At 45.5% G+C, this 21,050-nt stretch overlaps 1 protein-coding gene across 4 annotated transcripts in view; it reads right to left on the bottom strand.

Annotated features, from left to right (window-relative positions):
• Armc2 (armadillo repeat containing 2) overlaps positions 1-21,050 on the bottom strand; it is a 118,341-nt gene that overhangs the window by 58,255 nt on the left and 39,036 nt on the right. For all 4 annotated transcript variants that reach the window (XR_013105417.1, XR_013105418.1, XM_076916960.1 and 1 more), the window contains exons 7-10: positions 17,581-17,679; positions 15,157-15,332; positions 10,492-10,594; positions 8,823-9,046 (exon numbers count right to left, since the gene is read on the bottom strand). Coding sequence is in view for 2 of the 4 variants with exons in the window: in XM_076916960.1 (XP_076773075.1) it covers positions 8,823-9,046; positions 10,492-10,594; positions 15,157-15,332; positions 17,581-17,679 (602 nt within the window). In the remaining 2 variants the exon portion in view is untranslated. The remainder of the gene's footprint in view (positions 1-8,822; positions 9,047-10,491; positions 10,595-15,156; positions 15,333-17,580; positions 17,680-21,050) is intronic.

The raw sequence follows: 21,050 nt of genomic DNA, 5'->3' as shown, positions 1-21,050 counted from the left end.
GAAGAGAGGGAAGGGAGAAGGAAGGAAGAGGGAGGCAAACTTTTCCCATCTAAGAAACTTCTGCTAAGTAGAGAGGTTAGAGTGGGAAGCTGGGGTGGGGCACGTGGTATCCATACCAGTAATCCCTGTGCTTGGGAAGCAGAGGCACAGCAATCAATCAGGAGTTCAAGATCAGCCTCCACTACACAGAGTTTGAGGCCACCCTGGGCTACCTTTTCAAAAGGAGGACTGAAGAATGTTCTTTTTATGTGTTTGTTTATTTGTTTTGTTTTTCAAGACAAGATTTCTCTGTGTAGCCCTGGTTGTCATGTAACTTACTCTGTAGACCAGGCTGGCCTTGAACTCAGAGATCTGTCTGCCTCTGCCTTCGAAGTACTGGCGTCAAAAGTAATGACAGAGGATCCCTTATGGGTCCAGAATGGGCACTGCTCTTGCAAAGGACTGTTCTGGAGTGTTTTAACTTCCTATACCCACATACAATGTACACAGTGATTAAAAAAATAGGAACACAACTACTGTTCTTTAAAAAAATAAAATAAGAGGGGGGAAAACAGACAGACAAGACTCCTTACTAGTAAGAAAGAGCAGGGATTAGAAGAGGCCTGGCAGTAGTGGTATATGGCAGAGGCAGGCGGATCTCTATGAGTTTGAGGCCAGCCTGTTCTATAGAGATTACATGAAGAGGAGGAGGAGGAGGAGGAGGAGGAGGAGGAGGAGGAGGAGGAGGAGGAGGAGGAGGAGGAGGAGGAGGAGGAGGAGGAGGAGGAGGAGGAAAGGAAGGAAGGAAGAAAGGGAGGGAGAGAGGGAGGAAGGAAGGAAGGGAGGGAGGGAGGGAAGGAGGAGGGCTGGGAGAACCAGTTACAGCCCCAAGAGAGAAGGGTCTAAAAGGGCCAGACAGCCTGGAAGCCGTCCACTCCAGGAAAGGCCACCAACCTCTGCGGCTACCACTCGAACTCCCCGTGTGTGGGGCGTTGAGTCCTCCCTCCCCATGGGGTGCTGAGTCCTCAGATCAGTGGTTTTTCATGAGAAGACCGCAGACGCGTGGATGAGGAGGGTCTGGCTAGACAGCACAGTAACCTAATTTTGAGCTTCACTCCAACTCTTGAGTTCATGTCGCATAAGTGAACATCCTAAATCCAATAAAAACTCATAGGTGACTATCAAGGCATAGAGCTGAGCCTGAATGACTCCCGGCCTGCGCTCTGTGGGTGGTTAACCTCCATTGGCAGGGCAGCCCACCCATCCGGCCTGTCTCGAAGGCTGGAGCTGAGCAAGCTTCACTCAGAGATATGTTTGTTGCCTCCCTACTTCCTTCTCCAGCTCCCAGGTCTTCTTAGTTACTGTTACTTCTCCTACATGATCTCTTAAGCCATCTTAAATCCTTTCTTTAAAGACAGTGGAGGTCAAATGATGCCTATTAAGCTTCTAAAGGGCTTGCCCGGGCCAACCATTCACAACTCCCAACTGCAGCGTTTCACCATGAAACAAAGTAAAAAACCAGAGCTGCAACAGGTGAGACAGATGGAGTCAGGAAGCAGCCAATGGGAAGGCAGCAGGTGAGACGGACTGTGTCAGGAAGCAGCCAATGGAAAGGCAGAAGGTGAGACACAGTCAGGAAGCAACCAATGGGAAGGCAGTGGGCGAGACAAAGTCAGGAAACAGCCAATGGGAAGATGAAGAGAGAGGCTGAGCTGAACAAGAAGAACAAGAAGAACTGAACAGAGTTTAGTGTCCCTGCTTTTGCTACACAGTGACTGGAACGAAGAGGACCTAGTTTTTTTTCTTCATTTATCAAGGGAGAACAACTCCATCTTGATCATGGCTAGTTATTTGCTGAACAGTGCAGCTTCATGCTCCCTTCTCCAATGCACTGTCCTCAGTCAGTAAGACACCCCAAGAGCCTGGCAAAGTTGCCTGTCCTCCACTGAACTAGGCGAGTCTCGCTGTCTCACCATACAATCAATATTGGGAGACCATTCTTAGTTTATTTTGCATTTTGGTGCTGGGGACTGAATTGAGGCCCTTAGTTGCTCGGTAAGCACTCTACCAAGAAACTCAACCCTCAGCCCTAGGACACCCATTTTTATAGAGAAAACTGCATTAAGAAGATGTTGGACCTGGGAGTGGTGGTCCACACCTTTAATCCCAACACTTAGGAGTCAGAGGCAGGTGGACCTCTGTGAGTTCCAGGACAGTCTGGGCTGCTTAGTGAGTTCCAGGACAGCCAGCACTACACAGAGAAACTCTTGTCTCAAAAGGAAAAAAAAAAAAAAAAAAAAAAAGGATAATTTATAGAGGCTCAAATAACCAGCCCACCTCAGAGCACCTCAGAGCTCTCCCCAAGCTCCAGAGGCTAAGGGAGATGAGCATTCCAGGAATGTGACACTTAGTCAGGGCCACTGCCACGGGGGACTCATTTTCCCAACTCCAGAAAGCATCTTCCAAAGAAAGCTTTGGGCACCCTACAGTTAAGGAGTGTGGAAATCACCATGCTTCCAAAAGGTGTTACGCAAATGAGCTGCCACCACACCATGGGTGACAAAGTACTCACCCTATTTGTTGCTTGGAACAACCCTTGGAGCAGGCAAGAACAGGATTCTTACTCTCTTACTCGTTTGTGAGATGAGGAAACTGGGGTACAGGAAGTCAGCAAGCCTCCAGGTCTCCTAGGGGCCTAGACTTTGGACTCCTGTCCCCTGCTCCCCCATTCTATTTGGCATTTGTCTGTGAACACATTTATTTTATTTCTCGGTTGTGGGATATCTATCCCTCAAATCCCTCAAGTTTTATCTCAACTGCCAATTGCAAGATGGTTCACTTCCCACTGATGCTGAGAAATGATGAACTCAGTCACCAGCGACCACAACCGTGAGGGAAAAGCCGACGCAGCACTATTCCTAACCGCAGCTGAACCTGTCTCCCTCTAGTAACAAAAGTACATTCAGTCTTTGGACTTCTGCCCAACTGAGACCACACATGTGCCCGACTCCAAGCCTCTTTGGTAACCCAAGAGGTTTCACATTGTCTCGCATATGGTGCACATGGTCTGGCAGAAACATAAGATACCAACAACACGCGCGCCACTGCACACATGAAAACCCTGGAGCCAAGTTTCCCCAAGAATCTCATGGCAGTCCACGGATGCATATGCATAGGAGAGTGTTGCTGAGTCACGAGCCTGCTGGGGTCTGCCCGCCACACTTGCACTTCCTACATGGTTCTTTCACCCCAGCTGGAAGCACTCCTGCCCGCCCCTCCCCCCAATACTAGCATGTGCCTTTTTTTTTTTTTTTTTTTTTTTTTTTTTGGTTACTGGATAGCCATTTACTACCTGGATGACTCTTTATCTCAGGATAAATGGATATATGACTTGATCCTTCTAATTTTTACTGTTGTTCTCTAGACTGAGTTTCTCTATGTAGCCCAGGCTGTCCTGGGAACCAGGCTGGCCTTGAACTCAGAGATCCTCCTGCCTCTGCCTCCTAAGTACTGAGATTAAAGGTGTGCACCACTACTGCCCATCCATCTTCCTAATTTAATAATCATGTACCATTAAGGCAGGAGAGAACTTGCAGGTTGTATAGATTACATGGAATGTCCAAGCACCAAAATCAGGAAAAGGAGTCTGCGAGAGATGCATTAGTAACCACTGAGCAAGAATGGGCCGGGTGTGCAGTTGTAACTCTAGAAGCTGGGAGAGACAGAGGCAGGGGCATCACCAGGAGTTCCAGGTCATCCAGAGATCATGTCAAAGGCTAAAATTACTAAGTGACGAAATGATAACACCGTGTTTCACAATTACATGTTAGAAGTTAGTGGCATTTCTTCACCGCCACAGTGAACACATTCATACTGTGGAGAAGCGACAGGGCTGGCTGACGTAAAGGCAAGCAAATGGCTCCTGGCAAACAGCGAGCATGGACCCTTATTTCCCACCCTGGGTCTTCCTGGCTGCAGAGGAAATATCTTTAGCATGTTCTTCCTGGCCATGCTGTGTGCGCTAACACTCCTTCCTGACTGGCGGCTTTGTCTAGGCATGTCCCGCTCCCGTTTCTCCTTTCCTCTTGTAAAAGTATGCTGCCATCACAATATAGTATTTTGTGAAACTCTAGGCACAGAGCCTCTGATTGGGTAGGTACGCAGCACTTGACGACTTAGCTATAAAACTCATCCTCCAGCCATGGTGATGGGCCCCACCCTTCCACAGTTCAGAACCCAAGACATTATATGATCATGAGTGCCGGAGTCTCCTCACATCTCCAGACCTGCTGTCCTTGGAGAAGCAGTCTGAGCAGCCACTGGGAAACTGCTTCCCAAGAAAATGCAGAGAAGAAAAAGAAGGGCCTGGACTCTGAATGCCTGCTCTCTCCTGTCAGGTGAGTAAGGGAACCGTTGCTCTGGCGGATAAAGGATTCCTTTACAGGAAGGGAAGTTCATAAGTGAAGAAAAGCTGTCTCATTCAGTGAACAAATACATCACTATGATTTGTATGTCATTAAAAACTGGGTGTGAAGGAACACTCCTTCCCAGCAGATAGACAGAGGTCGCTCTGAGAAAGTATTTCTGCTGTTTCTCATGTGGGGTATAGGTCTGTGTGTGTGTTTGCATCTGCAGTATTTTGGGGTGAAGTCACGTTGCTTATATTTTATTATGCATTCGGTATAAAACAGCTTCTTGTCTGTTTTCTTTCCCTGACTAAAACATTCTTTTCTGACATGGGTCTTGTCTATAGCTCGGGCTGGCCTTGAACTCACGAGTCTCAGACTTTCGTCTCTCAGATGGTGGGCTCACAGTCTTGGGCTCTCGAGCCCAACATTTTTGTTTTAACTAAGTAGGAAGGACTGTCCAGTTCTGAGGAGTCTGCAAATGACAAGCTGTAAAACAAACCCCCTTCTTACCCAGATCCGTAAACACTCAAATGTGGGGATAGCTTGCACGAGGCAGGCGGTGTGCACAGCAGGGGCATGCTCTTAAGTGGCCACAGTGGGCTTCACTTTCTCCAGCTGCATAGGATACAGGCTGCAGACCGTGGTCCCCACAGAGTGTCTACCAGATCCTAGTTTCAAAGAAAGGTGTTGAAGACAACCAAACCAACTGTGATGGGAAAGTAGTGGGCGGTGTGAAGCTCTACAGCGCCCCCTAGAGGAAAATGAATGGAAGGGCTGGCCCAGTGGGTCCAGGGCTAACCCCAGAAAAGGGAAATAAAAAGCAGGGATGGGAGCAGCAATACTCCGAGCTAAACAGCGGCAGAGATCTGATTTCAAGTTGGAGGGAGAAGTAGGGCTTGTTTATTCTCTGAGACACCAGCTTGTTACTTAACTTAGACTGGCCTTGAACTTGAAATCTTTTGGCTTCCAACTCCTGAGTGCTGACATTATGGTCCTGACAACCACACCTACCTAGTGCCCTCATTTCTTTATCTGACATATGTTTGCTTCAGATAACACTAAATGTTCCTTTATATCAATGGATTCTTATTAAATAAAATGGTATTGCATACATATAACAGACTGGAAAAAAATTTCTCCAACTAGACAAGAATGCCCAATCTGTAACATTGAAAAGGGGCCAGATGCTGAGGTACATGGCTGTAATCCCAGCACTTGGTAGATGGAGAAAGAAAATTACAATCAAGAGGCAAGCCTGGGCTACACAGAAATACTTTGTCTCAAATCCCAGCACTTGGGGGGGGGGGGGGGAAGGGGCAGAGGCAGAGGCAGAGGCAGGTAAATCTCAGAGGTTAGACCAGCTTGTTCTACAGTGTGAGTTCCAGGACAACCAGAGCTACACAGAGAAATCCTGTCTTGAAACAAACAAACAAACAAACAAACAAAAATATCCAACCAAGAGAAGCATGGTTGAGAATTTGAGGTTCTCTAAGTCACGGTTGTTCATGTGAAGAGACACCATGACCAAGGCAACTCTTAATAACTCCAATAAATCATTTAACTGGGGGCTCGCTTACAATTTTACAGACAGAAACAGACAGACAGGCACGGCACTGGCAAAGTAGCTGAGAGCTTCACATTCTGATCTACAGGTGAGAGAGAGAGAGAGAGACAGAGACAGAGACAGAGACACACACAGAGAGAGAGAGAGACAGAGAGAGAGAGAGAGAGAGACAGACAGACAGACAGACAGCACAGACACTGGGCCTAGCGTGGACTCCAAAGCCATCCTCAGCAACACACCTCCTCCCACAAGGCCACACTTTATAATTCTTCCCAAACAGTTCCACCAACTGAGGACCAGGAAGTCAAACACATGCGCCTCTGGAGACCACTTTCATTCAAACCACCACATGGGTGTATCCTTATCACAGCGGTGAAACAGCATCACGTGAGCCGACAGGTGATGTGAGGGGGTTCTACTGTCCCGGTTTTTTAAAACCTATGATATTATTACAAAGTACTAAATCTACTGTGAACAATATAAGCCGACTGAATGGACACGGGGAAACCAAAAGAGAAGAGGTGACGTGAAACAAACTGACTATTAAAAATACAGATTAGAGGGGCTGGAGAGACGGCTCAGTGGTTAAGAGCACTGACTGCTCTTCCAGAGGTCCTCAATTCCCAGCCCCAAAGGGCAGCTCACAACTGTCTCTAACTCTAGTTCCAGGGGATCTGGCATCTTTACAGAGACGTACATGCAGGCAAAACACACATGCATATGAAATATAAATAAATAAATAAATAAATAAATAAATAAATAAATAAATATTAGAGCCAGGCATACCTTTAAAACATACCTTTAATCCCAGCACTCTAGAGGTAGACATCTCTTTGAGTTTGAGGCCAGCCTGGTCCACATAGTGCATTCGAGAAAATACACACACACACACACACACACACATACACACACACATATATATATATATATATATATATATATATATACATATATATATATATATATGATATATATATATGTATATATATATATATATCAAAGACTATAATGTTGAAGGTATGTCCATATAGCTCAGGATAAAAATATCTTAAATATCTTGTTATGTCTTGTTTTGAGATAGGTTTAAGATGGCCTTGAATTTTGATCCCCCTGCCTCAGCCTCCCAAGTGTCAGGATTGCAGGTGTGTGTCACCACAGCCCTAGCTCGGATAACTTTTATACTTTTCCTTATATTTCCTACATTTTAACAGAAATGACCATTGCCATGTAATCAGAAATAACTACTTTCAAAAATTAAAAAAAAAACCCACAAATGCTTCATAAAAAGCATGCTTCATAAGCCGTCTCGCCAAAGCATGGTCTTGACTTGTCTTTGACCAAAAGAGATTTTTTTTTTTTACAATCTTTTCAAAATGGAGGACCGAAATCTAATATTAATGATCATCATAAATATTTTAAAAATCCTGAAGTCAGGGTGTAAATCTAATTTTTAACATGCTCTCCCAATGTCTCTGAGTACTTCAAAGGTTCAATCTATCCTCATTAATTGACAAGCACATTTCAAATCCCATGAGTTATTACATCAAAGATGCTATTATTTGATATATAAATGCTATTAAGGGTAAAAAAAAAATCTCATCTACAAAGGAATGTGAGAGCTAAGGAAGTTTTGGTGGGAATAATTTAACTGTGAAATTTAATCTGTCATAAGAGCAGTAATAAAAACTCTAAGCGGAATAAAATGTTTCTTCCTGTTCTGGCCAGATGAATTATACCTGGTGGTTTTATTACCTGCCTCCCCGTGGTCCCAGAGCTGCATGGCATCCATGGAGCCTGTTTTCCTGGTTTTTTTTTTTGTTTGTTTGTTTGTTTGTTTTGTTTTGTTTTTTCCTGGTTTTTCAAGACAGGGTTTCTCTGTGTAGTCCTAGCTGTCCTGGAACTCACTCTGTAGACCAGGCTGGCCTCGAACTCAGAAATCCACCTGCCTCTGCCTCCCAAGTGCTGGGATTAAAGGCGTGCGCCACCACCGCCCGGCTCACGGAGCCTGTTAAAAATTCCACCCGATGTCCTTAACTCCCGAGTCATTGCAGACGGGAGATATGGCCTTAGGTCCTGATTATAAACAGTCTCATGGTCTGGCTGGAAAATCCTCAGCATCACACACAACTGATGAGCAGAGAGCGTCCCCATGCACACACTTTTCATCCCTCTGTGCCTATATCTGTTACTTTCTTTCCCTTTGCTGGGGATGGAAACTATGCACTCTACCGTGGCCCTACCTGCTCAGCCTTCTCTTTACTGTCTATCTTAAAACTGAGCCTTGATTAGTTTCAATTCTTCTGCCTCAGCTTCCTGACTGGGTGGGATTGACAGGCCTGTGCCATGAGGCTCAGCTTAGACCTCCCTCCCACTTCCCACCTCCCTCTTCCTCCTCTCCCTCCTTCCCTCTCCTTTCCCCTCCCTCCTCCCCTCCCTCCATCCCTTCTTCCCTCCCCTTTTCTTTCTCTCCTTCCCTCCCTCCCTCTGTCTCTTCTTCTCTCCTCCTTCCCTCTCTTCCTTCCTTGGTCTTGAGAAGCCTGACTGGCCTCCAGCTTATTATGTAGCAGAGGATGACCTTGAACTCTTGATTCCCTGCTCCTCTCCAGTTCTGGGGTTCCAGATGCACACTTGCCAAGCCCAGCCTTCGGCCCTGATTTCTCTGCAGAACTATGCAAGCAATATGGAAGGTTCTGCTGAAAGCCACGGAATGGCCTCCACAGACACACGCTGACTGGCCAGGGACCACTTACTTCCCTTGATCTCTGAGACCCTGGACTGTCTCCTGCCGTGGAGGCTTCTGTCTGCTGCTACTTTAAATGGTGTCAGAAAGCAAATTTAACCCCTCTAACCTTCTCAAGCACAGCACCAACCTGCACTAGCAAGTGCCCTGAATTAGGCAGGCATGCACCATGCTTCTCTGTGTCCTCGGTCATTTCCTTTATTAACTGCACCAGTATTTCCACTGAGCCTTTGTTGACCATCTCGGTAAGAAATCCTGGACTTCCGGAAATGAATTTCAGAGCCCCCATGCAGTAGAGAAAGGCTTCGGTGTTACTTTGCAGGTCCTCGGCTCTCAGTACCTCCAGTAATGATTCTGCCAGAAAAGACGGATTTCTATAAATGCCTAAGTACAACTCAACATTGGCACACAGTTTGTAAACTATGTTCATTCAAAGATGCATGCAAATGCTCCTGAAGTCACACATGTTGGGAAGTCTCAGCTTCACTCCGTAACGGTGATGCGACCAAAAGGAGGGGCTGCTCCTGCTCAAGTAAGGATGACAGCCTCTCCTTGGCTCTGAGTGACATCACCAGCCTTTAATATTTAGTTACAAAAATGCCAAGTTATCCACTACTAGCGATAAAGGCAGTCACCGTTAAAGAGTTTCATCTTCACTGAATCTTCAAGATGGCATTTGTTGCTTTCCTTATGGGCCATGGATCACATGGGAACTTTAAAAACAATCTCAGCCACTGAAAAGGATTTGAATATAGTGTCCACCCCTTTCCAAGACAGTTTAAAAACACCTCCTTCCCTAAGCATGCTGGGGAACATCTATGCTCTCAGCTTTAAGGAGTCTAAGATGGAAGGACCACAGCTGAATCTGAGCCCGGTCTGTCTATGCTCAGAGTGAGACCCAGTCCAAAAACGCCAACAAACAACAACCAAACAGCATGCTCGTAGGTATCACACCCTAAGTTCAACCCCCAGGATTGACTGTCCCCCGCCCCAGGACTGCTGGAAACGAGCAAACAAATCAATGAATAAACCCAACAACAAAATCCCACTGACTGAGCCGCATGCCATGGAGCTAGTAGGCTCTTTTTCCAGGTGATTTGAGCAAAGTTATATGAAGACACCACACTCAAGTGTAAGATTGTCAAAGGGGCCCTTAGATTCTTTGTTTTTGTCTGTAATTCTCAGTTAAGTGATACGATGTTAGGCATTCTTTCAAGCCTGGTTTTGTCCCTGTTTGCTGAGATCAGTGTCCCCCTATTAACCTTTACCCCTATTAAAGTTGACCACAATGCTTTCCATTATGGTCTCTTCTGCAGCAACAGCACAGGTCCTGAGAGCTTCCCACCAGGTAATTCTGTCCACTTCTGAATTATTTAGGGACAGGTTCAGAATTGGGCTTGTTAGCTAGGCTGCTCTGTAATAGCTACAACTGTTTCTTCATTTTGGGGGGGGGGCTTATTCCTGTTATGCCAAGAGAGTAGAAGTTTTTGATTACATCAAAAAAATTATGGGTGTGTTTATTCTAACAGTAACTCCAGGCCTAGGGATTGAATTTTTACACAGTGATGGCATTAGGTCACACCACACCACTACAGGCATCAAAAGAGCAAAATCACAACCCAGCTGGTCACAGTAGACGCTAAAGGCAGCTTTAGAGTGGACGTGCAAGCGTCTCAACTCTGTTTCCCTAGAAACTGAGCCATCTCCCTCTACCTCACTCACTCTCCTTTTCCTCTGAGGACTTGGCATCTCTATCGGGGTGCAGGGTGGGCACCCCGGCGGCACTGATGGAGACTCACCCAGGATGTTGTCCTTCTGCATTAGGGAGTCATTCTTCTCGCTCCTGCTGATTTTAAATACCAGTTTGCAGACATTAAGAAGGTTCTTTCCGCTCACTTTAAGCTGCAGGGAAAGAACACACTTGCATTTCTAGGCAGAAGGAAATAAAGGCCTGGCACCTCTGAAACCTCCACACTCAGGGTGCAGGAAGAGGGTTTTAAACATGAGAAGTGTCCTAAGGAAACAACCTAGAAAGGTTTGGGGCACATTTTGTGACAGCTACCATATCTAACTCAGTTGTACTAAAAAACAACGCTGGCAGCCTTCCAGGTAAGAACACGTTAGTTTGTCTCTCACTTGGAAACGTTTTACATTGATGCGTCAAACTCTTAGGTAATTTTAAAAGAATACGCCATTAAACAGCAGTTGATTTAGAATATCCTGGTAAACAATGAAAGATACCAAAGTTCAGATCAAACTCATCTAGAAAAGAATCCTCTGAGGAGTGAAAGCCAAGGGAGCATGCCCCCTCTGCCATTTGTATAAAATAGAGCTTTATAAGCCAGTACTTCAGACTGTGCCACACTTATTCTTGGGGCAATTTATGGAATACCTTGAGATAATCGTTGTTCAAGGCTGAAATCACTTTCTAAACCACACAGCGACATCTAAGTCAGTCAAGCACAAAGCGATAAGGAAGAGCAATTTCTTTTATAAAAATAGAGTGGCCGGCCGAGCTGCACATTAACGGCACATGTACCTAAAGTAGTAAAATATGGCCAATAATGGGAAACATCTAATAAACTTCAGATTCACCTGCCCCTGCTCTTTGAGTGCTGGGATTAAAGGCAGTATTCTTTGTTTTTTAAAATTGTGTGTGTGTGTGTGTGTGTGTGTGTGTGAGAGAGAGAGAGAGACAGAGACAGAGAGACAGAGACAGAGACAGAGAGAGAGAGAGAGAGAGAGAGAGAGAGAGAGAGAGAGAGAGATGGAGGGAGAGAGAAGCTAGAAGACAACCTACAGGAGTTGGTTCCCTCTTTCTGTAATGTGGGTCAAACGGAGGCTATTAGTCTTGAAAAGAAAAACATCTATAATTTCTGGTTCAGATTGGGTGCCCTGTGCAACATCGTGAAAACCAGTCTATAGGAATGAGCTCCCCTGAACAAATAAAGACTTCTGCGTGAAAATGATGGCACAGGGTCATGGTTTTCCTATTTAAAAAGTTATTTCTAATATACTCTATTGGGTTTTCAGTTAATTTTTAAAAAAAGATAGTCGGATATAGCCAAGCTATCTGTTAGAGCCACAAATACCACTGAACACTTAACTGCTTATGGGATAAGCTGTTCCTGGGGCGGGGGGTGGGGGGGAGGGGAGAAAGGAGGGAGCACCTGCACCTACTTTGCCTGCTCTGGGCCTATGCACAGCAATCAGAGAAGCTGGCCCACTGGCCATCTGCCCTGCTCTGCAGAGAGACCTTAGACCCGCCCACAGAGCAGTCAGTCTCCCACCTCCTGCTCTGGGAATGCCAAGTCCCCAGCTCAACCACACTCTTGTCAGAACCTGTGTTTTAATAACTTGCCAGGGCATTCACAGGACAGAGTAGGGATTCCTTCCGCTCTCAGGAAGAAAAGGAAATGGGAAGTTAAAATTAAGACAGTGATTATGACAACATGGCTTTCAATCCCAGCAAAGGAGCTGACTGAGGCAAATTGAAAACCCCTTCCACATCTGGACGAGGGTGGGGTGCACTGCAGACTCCGCTGCGGTGGCATGAGACCAAAATCTCTGACCGGCTGTCTTCCTAGTGTGGTGGTGGGTAGCTTATGCTCTACACTTGACAAAATACCCCAATAAATGATTCCAAAGCACTCACCCCATCTCCCACCCTCTACTTGTAGTGAAAAGCAGGAAAAAAAAAAAAAAAGCAACAATATCAAACACTATTACCAGTGTTTGCATTTCATCAAAGCAACATCAACAGCTCGGAGTACTGGGCCCAGCACTGGGGAGGACAGAGGTGCTGGCTGGCTGGGATCTGTTTCTTCCCTAGAGGTCAGTGGTAGATCCGGTGGCCTTGGTTCCCTTGTTTGGAGGTTCCCAGGGCTAGGATGAATTTCTGGCAATGCTTGTTTTCCGGTAGGGTAGTTTTTCTTTTTACATTAAAAATGATGCTTTTAGCTGGGGCATAGTAGCTCACGCCTTTAATCCCAGCACTTGGGAGGCAGAGGCAGGCGGATTTCTAAGTTCAAGGCTAGCCTGGTCTACAGAGTGAGTTCCAGGACAGCAAGGACTACACAGAGAAACCCTGTCTCAACAACAACAACAACAACAACAACAAAACACACAGCAAAACAAGAAAGATGCTTTGGTTTTGTTTGCTTGTTTTCCAAATTAAAGAAGTTTGAAATCCAGTCTCTCACTCTATCTAACCACAAAGGGCACATTGGCCATTTCCGTCTGGTTGTTCACTCTCTGCAAAGGCTGCTGGAGTTGACCGCTTCCTGGAGAGAGCTGCACTCCTACAGAGGATCTCTGCACTCTCTGTAAGTTCTTATTACAGACTGACGTATTTTCACAAGGGCATTTTAAAAGCAAGGATTAAAATCAAGATGGCTATCTGGCAGATCTCTACTGAGCCGAAGAATTCAAGAAATCCAAATAAGTCACATGATTACAGCATGGTTTTTAAATAAGTACTGTTAAACGGCTGAACCGTAATATCAAACTGGTGGGCAGGAAAAAACAATAGCAAGAAGAGGAGATTCGGTGTGGAGTGTGGCCTCTGTACGTCTTTAGTCTTGGTTCGTATTTCTGCCACAGTTCTTTTTCTCCTAATTAATTAATTAATTACTTAATTTTTATGTACACTGGTGTTCTGCATATATATCTGTGTGAGGACGTCAGCTCTTCTAGGACTGGCACTGCTGTTGTGACCTCTCCTGTGTGACTGAGAATTGAGCCAGGGTTCTTTGGAAGAACATCCAGTGCTCGTATCCACTGAACCATCTCTCCAGCCCCGTCGTCCGCAGCTCTTACGTTATGGTGAATTTATATAGAACCACATCCTGAAACCTCATTTGGACAGGATCTCCCCTGGGATGTTACAGGAGACCCAAGCGGCCAGTTGGGGGTTGGATGTCATTGCTTGGAAGGTCCCTACTGACCTGGCAACTCTATAGGGAGTAAGAAGGTACCAACCTGGCACCAGTGGATGGTTAGACACACTGGCTGCTTTTGCAGAGGACCCAGGTTCAGTTCCAACACCCGAATCATGGCCCACAAGCACCTGTAACTCCAGTTGCAGGGAATATGGTGCTGACTTTTGTCCCCCATGGGCATAAGACACATACATGATATATACACACACATGTTTATCTACTCATATATTTAAAATATATGCTCATATCCACTCATATACTTAAAATAATTTTTCTTTTCTAAAAAATTAAGGTACCAAGCCACCTAACTCTACATTGGAACTTAACCCCACTTAGAGTCTTTGAGACAGGATGAGTCACACAGTGGATTTTTACCAACTTAACATTCAATTCAGAAGGCCTAATTCAGTTAAACTGTGACATATGTGTGCGCGCACACATACACACACACACACACACACACACACACACCAATTTGCTTAAGACCATCAATAACGGAGGTAATAGTTTCACTGAAAAGCTTAAATAGATCTGTGGCTCATTCTTTCTCATCTCCTTTTTTGATTCATCATGAAACAAAACTATCCAGAATCCCAGGTGAAAGGCGGCTGGCAGCCCGGGGCCTCCCTGGGACAGCTCCACCATCAGAGCCCTAGGACGAAGTGACTCTTGGAGAGGCACACTGCACTGAGTCACACACCCAGCTTCTAAAGAGAGAATGAGTCGTGGATTATGACAGCTAAGTAAAAGTGTAGTCTCCCGCCACCCAGACTTACACAGAAAACGTGGCCAGAATATTCTGCAAGACTTCATTATCAAAACAAGGTGAGATGGACACATTCACTCCACTATTAGGACATGGGCTGCCCCTCTGGTCGGCTGGCCGGTCAGTCAGCTCTCCCCCTTCCTTGTACAAATGATGTGGGTGGACAGAGGCTCTTACTCTTAGGGAGCTGGGTAAACACTGCCGCCTCATCTGCCCCTTGCTACTCTCTTAGAACATTCCTTCATGCCTACGGCTTATCTTTGGGTTCTGGCTGTTCATGGCTATAACAACAAAAGCAGAGCTACCGCAGGCCTTTGTTTGGTATTGGCCTTTCATTTTAATACTTTGAAGAAGCTTTCTATGGCCATCAAGGGACCTTCCTGTGACCACGTGCTGCTGGTTTCCTCTTTCACACTGGCTCACTAAGCACCTGGCCATCGTGTTTATTTCTTAAACCTGTAAGACAAAGAGAGGTAGGCTCCCAGAAGAAGCCACAGGGCAAAGATGGCAGCCTGCACTGTCCCAAACTATGTGCAGTCCGTATGCACGCTTGTTGGGATAGCCCCTAAGTGCTAGCCCTATTCCTTGGGAAATACTTTCTAGTTCAGCTCTGGGATACGAGCTTATCGCCTTAATTTTTCCAAGAGTCTAAACAAACACACCATATTTTTCCATCTTTTTGCAGTATGTATAAACAAATTATTTGACACGGCACAGATGCAGGACAGTCGGCTAGAAAGAAGGAAAGACAAACTTACTGCTAGGATAAGTTTCGCAAGCTTAAGGCTGAGCTGGTCCGAGCCAGCATCCACCAGTTTATACAGAGCCTTCAGCAGAACAGTTCTCCGCTTGAACTTCTTCCCGAGCATGCGCGTTTCCTCCAGCGCGCGATGGAGCTGGGTGCAGGCCGCACACATCTCTTCAATATCTTCTTCTGTCGGAGCAAAGAGAGTATCAACCACTTACTCATAAGGCTAAAGTCTCAGATATGTCAGACGCAAGCAGTGTAAGAAAAAGCTTCCTGGGTATCCCTAGACATCGCCAAATCCCAGGCGCCGTTTTCCTTGCATCCCTTCCATCTGCTTGACCGTTTTCCTCTCTTTGATTCATCTCCTGGGCTAACTTATTTACTTATCAGCCACGTAGCTTATTCGGGACACAGCCTTTCAAAGTCTTTCCCTTGGCTTCCTTTCCGAGTGCCTTCCGCCCCCACCTGGGCTCTGATCCATCTCACTCGAGCAGGCCGTTTGCATTTCTGCCTCCATTTCTTCAAAAAAAAAAAAAAAATTGCACGATCCCAATCGGAACTAATGCTACCTTGTGCTGCTATTTACTTTTCACATGTGACTAGGCGTGTTGTGAGACGTGTGGGTCGATGTGAGTAGGGGTCCTGACCGACACATCTGTGTGGTAGAGCAAGAACACTGTAGATAAGGTACAACATAACCTCAAGCAAGCTCACCTCTGCTCGATCTGTTGATATATTTCTTTCTTTCTTCTTTTTTGGGAGGGTGGTGGTGGTGGTGGTGGTGGATAGTGTTTCTCTGTGTAGCCCTGGCTATCCTGGAACTCACTCTCTAGACCAGGATAGCCTCGAACACATAGAGACCCTCCTGCCTCTGCCTCTCAAGTCCTGGGATTAAGCCACCACCTCCTGGCTATGTTCCCTTCAAAATGGCTGTCAACCAGGGGGAAAGACATAGGACCAGCCACCATTACTAAAGAGGAGACTTTTTAAAAAGATGTTGCTGAGGAAAGAGAGAGTCTAGAACGTTTTGTTTACAGTTGTGATCCTGAGGAAAGTGAGTTGTGAGAGCGGCAACCGGGATACAGGAATTCAAGGTATAGTGTGTTCTCTCCATCACAAAATGTAAAAGTTGGAAGGCAATCTGCAAATACCACAATGAGAGCTTAGCTGCGGACATGCAGGAAGTGTGCGCCAGCAAAAAGGAAGTGACTCGGGCCATTTTTAGCTCTTTTCGACAATAACATTTAAGAAAAAAAGTTGAAACCTCAACAACTAACTACACTACAAAGCCTCTCGGTTATGCACTTAAGTAAGTGAGCCGCTGGGGAACGACCCCCCAACCCGAGGAGGAGAACAGGAGCTGGTTGTGGGGGTGGTTTGGGGGCATTGTTCCACTCTTCTCTGACTGGTCTTCACTCGTGCAGGCTTTGGGCCGTTCGCAGCTGCTGGGGATCTACTCACACAGAGGAATAGGAAAGGAAGGTTCAAAGTTTCCACTACGGCTCCAGTAAGCCCTCTGTGTCAGTCAATTGGCTATCACATTTATAAATGCCACGCGGAGTGCTGTACTCTGGAAGTTGAGGCAAGTTCAGGGTCAGCCTGGGCTATATCCAGAGACTCAAGAAGCCAAAGCAAAAAAAAAAAAAAAAAAAGCCAACAACAACAAAACAAAAACCAGGAAGGCACATGGCTGCAGAAGACATGATAAGAGCTGAAACTAGTTAAGAGTTTCAAGCGAGAGCCAGAGGAACATGGCCACAAGGCATTCCTTAACCACAGAGAGAGACCCAGCAGCTACACAGGGCGTGAGCCTGGCCTGGCAGACACCACCTGACCCAAATGACCAAAATTCACACTTCCAGGAAGGGACAGGTCAGCAAATGGGCCTCCTGCCATGAGGCCTGAGAAAGATGCACCATAATTGTACAGGTATTCCTGCCTCAAAGGTCCAATCTGGGTCTCAATAGGAGAGAACAGGAGGAAGACCTGATGTGAGGGTGGTGTTCTGTATGGTAAAAGGCCTTCCCCCCGCCCCACACACTTCTAACAGGATCATGAAAGGGTTGTGACAGATGATTGAAACTAAGTGCGACTCCCTCAGTTCCAGAGATCTGTTTTCCTGGACCTTCTAGAATGTGAAGTCTCCCTGAAGAGGCTGAACCAGCAGCTCCTCGAGTAGAGGGGCGTGCTAGTGTGCACTAGCAGGGAGCTTTGGAAGTCTCCTGGTACATTCCAAGTGTAATTTTACTCATTAATAGTTTGGTTTACATAATATTTACTACACACATCTGCAGGGTAAGTAAACACACGACATTATTTGTTTTCCCACATATCCCCAGAAAGATCGGTCAAAGTCCTCCGTGAGAATATCAGGGCGGTGGGAGCACGCAGATAAACACCAAGCTCTTATTTAAAACGACAACTGTTGCTTTACCCTTTTCTAATTCCTGCAAAATCGGGACAATCCGTGTTTTCCAAAAGACTTCATCTATTTCTATTTCTGTCTCCTGCTCCTGTAAGCTGGCTCTTGAGGCTGCAAAGAAAACCAGAGAAGGAAAAGACATTATGAGAAGGGACTCAGAACAGCGCACACGCAAAAGCCTTCCCTGTGCATTGCTAAAATTACCGAGCCACAGAATCAACTCTCGCTTTGCCCCCAGTCCCAGCTCTACATGAGAAGCGTCTTTTCATCAAACTACCCCAAATAGAACTTGGATGAGTTATTTCAAAGAACCAGAACTTACAGGTGGGGTTAGAGCGTGTCATAGAGCAGAGAGCTTTGAAAAGGCTGCTGGCCATGGGAAATCAGACTGCTTTGAGTTATTTCTTTACTTAAAAACTTCGCTCTGTAACATACAATAGACAGCTACACATACACATTGTGTGTGTGCATGTGTGTATATATATATGTATATATACAGATATATACATATATCTATACAGATATACGTATATGTATATATATATGTATATACACATACATACATACCTATATATATACAGATACATATATAAAGATTAAAAGCTAAAAATCATTAATGAAAATCTTAGCCCTTTTAGGATAGACACACTATATGGGACAAGTACATCAAGGCCAGTGCTTTCCTGTGGAGTAGAGGGAAATATCTTGGTTCCCTCACCCCAACTCTATTATTGATATCTAGCTTAGGACATTTCCAAGCCCCAGTTTCCTCATCAGCAAAGAAGAGAATATTTGCTTTTAGGGATGTGAAAGCCAGATGTCAGAATAGAGACAAAGCTCTGCCCGAGGGCCATGCACCTAGCAACACTAAGGGTTTTGCAAACCTCTTTTCCCTGACTAAACAAATAGGTAATGGCTGATGTGTGTTGCCACGGTGCCACCAAGAGCAGATGCTACACAAACTCTAGGTAGTGATGCTGCCATTGACCGTACCCAAGAGGCAGAAGAGAGGCACTTTGCTTCCTTTCTTCCTCCCCCTGTGCCCCACATCAAGGTCTTACTCTGTCCTGGAACCCACACTGTAGCTCGTGCTCGCCCTGAACCTACAGTGATTCTCTTGCCTCAGCCTCCCAGGATTACAGGCTCTGGTTTCATCGTGCTTCTGAAAATGGAGAGAGTGGAATCCAGACAGAAGCCAGGGCTATTAAATTATCCACCGCCCTTATCATTCAGTTCCATTGCAAACCAGTATGAAAGGCAACACTGTAAAAAACAGAAGTCATGGGGAAGATGGCAAATCACAAGTCCACCTTGCTCAGACGGTATCTCAAATCACCAGCTAGAGTTGGAGGGGTCACTGCTACGTTCAGGCTTTCCTCAGACTCCCTCCTCTAATGTCTGCCTCCTGACTCCCTTGCCTGACACCACAAAAATGTACATGAAATATTGGAAATCATAGGAGCAATGAAGAGATTCTATACACACAATCATCTTTACATTTATTTATGTTTTTCCACAATTTTTGATTTATTCGTTGTGTCTTCTGGGCTACAGCAATTGCACATACACATACCCACCCAGATATATACACATACAAATAATTAAAGATAAGTCTTAAAAAAAAAACCCAGTAAACTCTTCTCGACTGTCTGACTCTTCTGACTGAAGAGAAGTCAGTGTATAGCACACAATGGCATATGTTTAAAAATCAATTTGAATTCAGCGCTGTCTGAAATTAATCTTTTTGTTTGTTTGTTTGTTTGTTTGTTTTTTGTTTTTTGAGACAGGGTTTCTCTGTGTAGTTCTGGCTGTCCTGGAACTCACTCTGTAGACCAGGCTGGCCTGGAACTCAGAAATCCACCTGCCTTTGCCTCCCAAGTGCAGGGATCAAAGGCGTGCACCACCACTGCCCGGCGAAATTAATCTTTAAGCCACTAAATATGAAACCTTTCCCCACACAGGGTGGATAACTCCTAAGAGAATCAGGGAAGCTGTACAATTATCATCGCCTGCCTCCCAGTGCTCAGGACCCACCCCAGCATTTGGGGACTGTCTACTCACTGTTGCAAGTCTAGGCTTGCCTTTTATCAAACCTTCTTAGTGACAACAGAGGCCTGGCAGGCTGAACCTGGGGAAGCTCAGGAGTACCAAAAGCAAACAGAATTCTTGACAACTAAACTGTGGTTAAATGGTAAGGATACAACGTAGTCAAAACAGCAAGACTGGCTAATCTCCGCAACCCATCAGCAAGACTTCACGATAAAACAAAACTGAATTGTCTTTAGCGCAGAATTAGTCCACTTGAGTGCAGGCCCAGATTTCCTTTTCTAAACTTTTGGAGTTCGGTGTGGTGCGGGATTCAGAAGTGCCTGGACCTCAGAATGGAAACAGTGTTCACAACAGGGGCCTCCGAGCAGCACCCGCCAGCACAATACATGAGTGCTCGCACTAACCAGGCCAACACTGCACCTCTGGTCAGATCCGCCATTGCCACTGTGTTTAAGAGATATTTCATCCGGGGATGTTGATGTTTTCAGAATGGCAGACAAAAGAATGCAGGCCATTATCTCTTCCTTTTGGATTTTTTTGAGTGTGCTTGAACTGGATAAAACGTGCATATGGCTCTGAATGTAAATACAAATAGTCAAGCAGTATAAAAACACCGCTGCTCATATTCTAGGTAACTACTTAAAGGCCAAAGGATATAAACAAAATCAGTATTTAAGAAGGCAAACCAACGGGCAGTGGTGGCGCAGGTCTTTAATCCCAGCACTTGGGAGGCAGAGGCAGGCGGATTTCTGAGTTCGAGGCCAGCCTGGTCTACAGAGTGAGTTCCAGGGCAGCCAGGGCTGCGCAGAGAAACCCTGTCTCAAAAAACAAAAAAAACAAAACAAAAATGAGAACCACAAGAAGCATTTGGTTTGAAATATTGGAAAATAAAGCATATGTGTAAAGTTACAAACAGAAAAACAAACGAACAAAAAAAGGAAAAGAAAAACAGAAACAAAGAAACAAAGAAGGCAAACCAAAAGCCAGAAGTTGTTAAGTCAGTAATAATCAATTTCCTTGACATATATATGAAACACTTAAATTTGCTAGAAAGCAGGCTGGGGAGATGGCTTGGTGGGTAAGGAACCTGCTGCTGCAAGCTTCATGACCTAGGCTTGAATCCCCGACACAGATAAAAGAAGCCAGGCGTCGTGCTGTAACCCCAGAACAAGGCAGCACAGGGAACTCACTGATCAGTTCAGTGCGGCCAAAATGATGAGCTCCACGTCCAAGGAGAGACCATCTCAAAAAATAAGGTAAAGAGTGAGAGAAAAAAGACTCTGGCATTGAGCGTTGGCATCCATAGGAGCGGGAACCTGCTCTGACACAGCAAAACCCCAAATTACTAGAAATTCAGGCTTTAATTCCATGTGGTCTCCAAAAAACCAAAAGCAAAGCAAACCGAAACCCCTATGCAGTGTAAACAACAGTGA

The sequence above is a fragment of the Arvicanthis niloticus genome, chromosome 20 (assembly GCF_011762505.2).
Source record: "Arvicanthis niloticus isolate mArvNil1 chromosome 20, mArvNil1.pat.X, whole genome shotgun sequence".
Lineage (NCBI taxonomy): Eukaryota > Metazoa > Chordata > Mammalia > Rodentia > Muridae > Arvicanthis > Arvicanthis niloticus.
The sequence above is the reverse complement of the archived record's forward strand: the minus strand, read 5'-3'. Positions and strand labels throughout refer to the sequence as shown.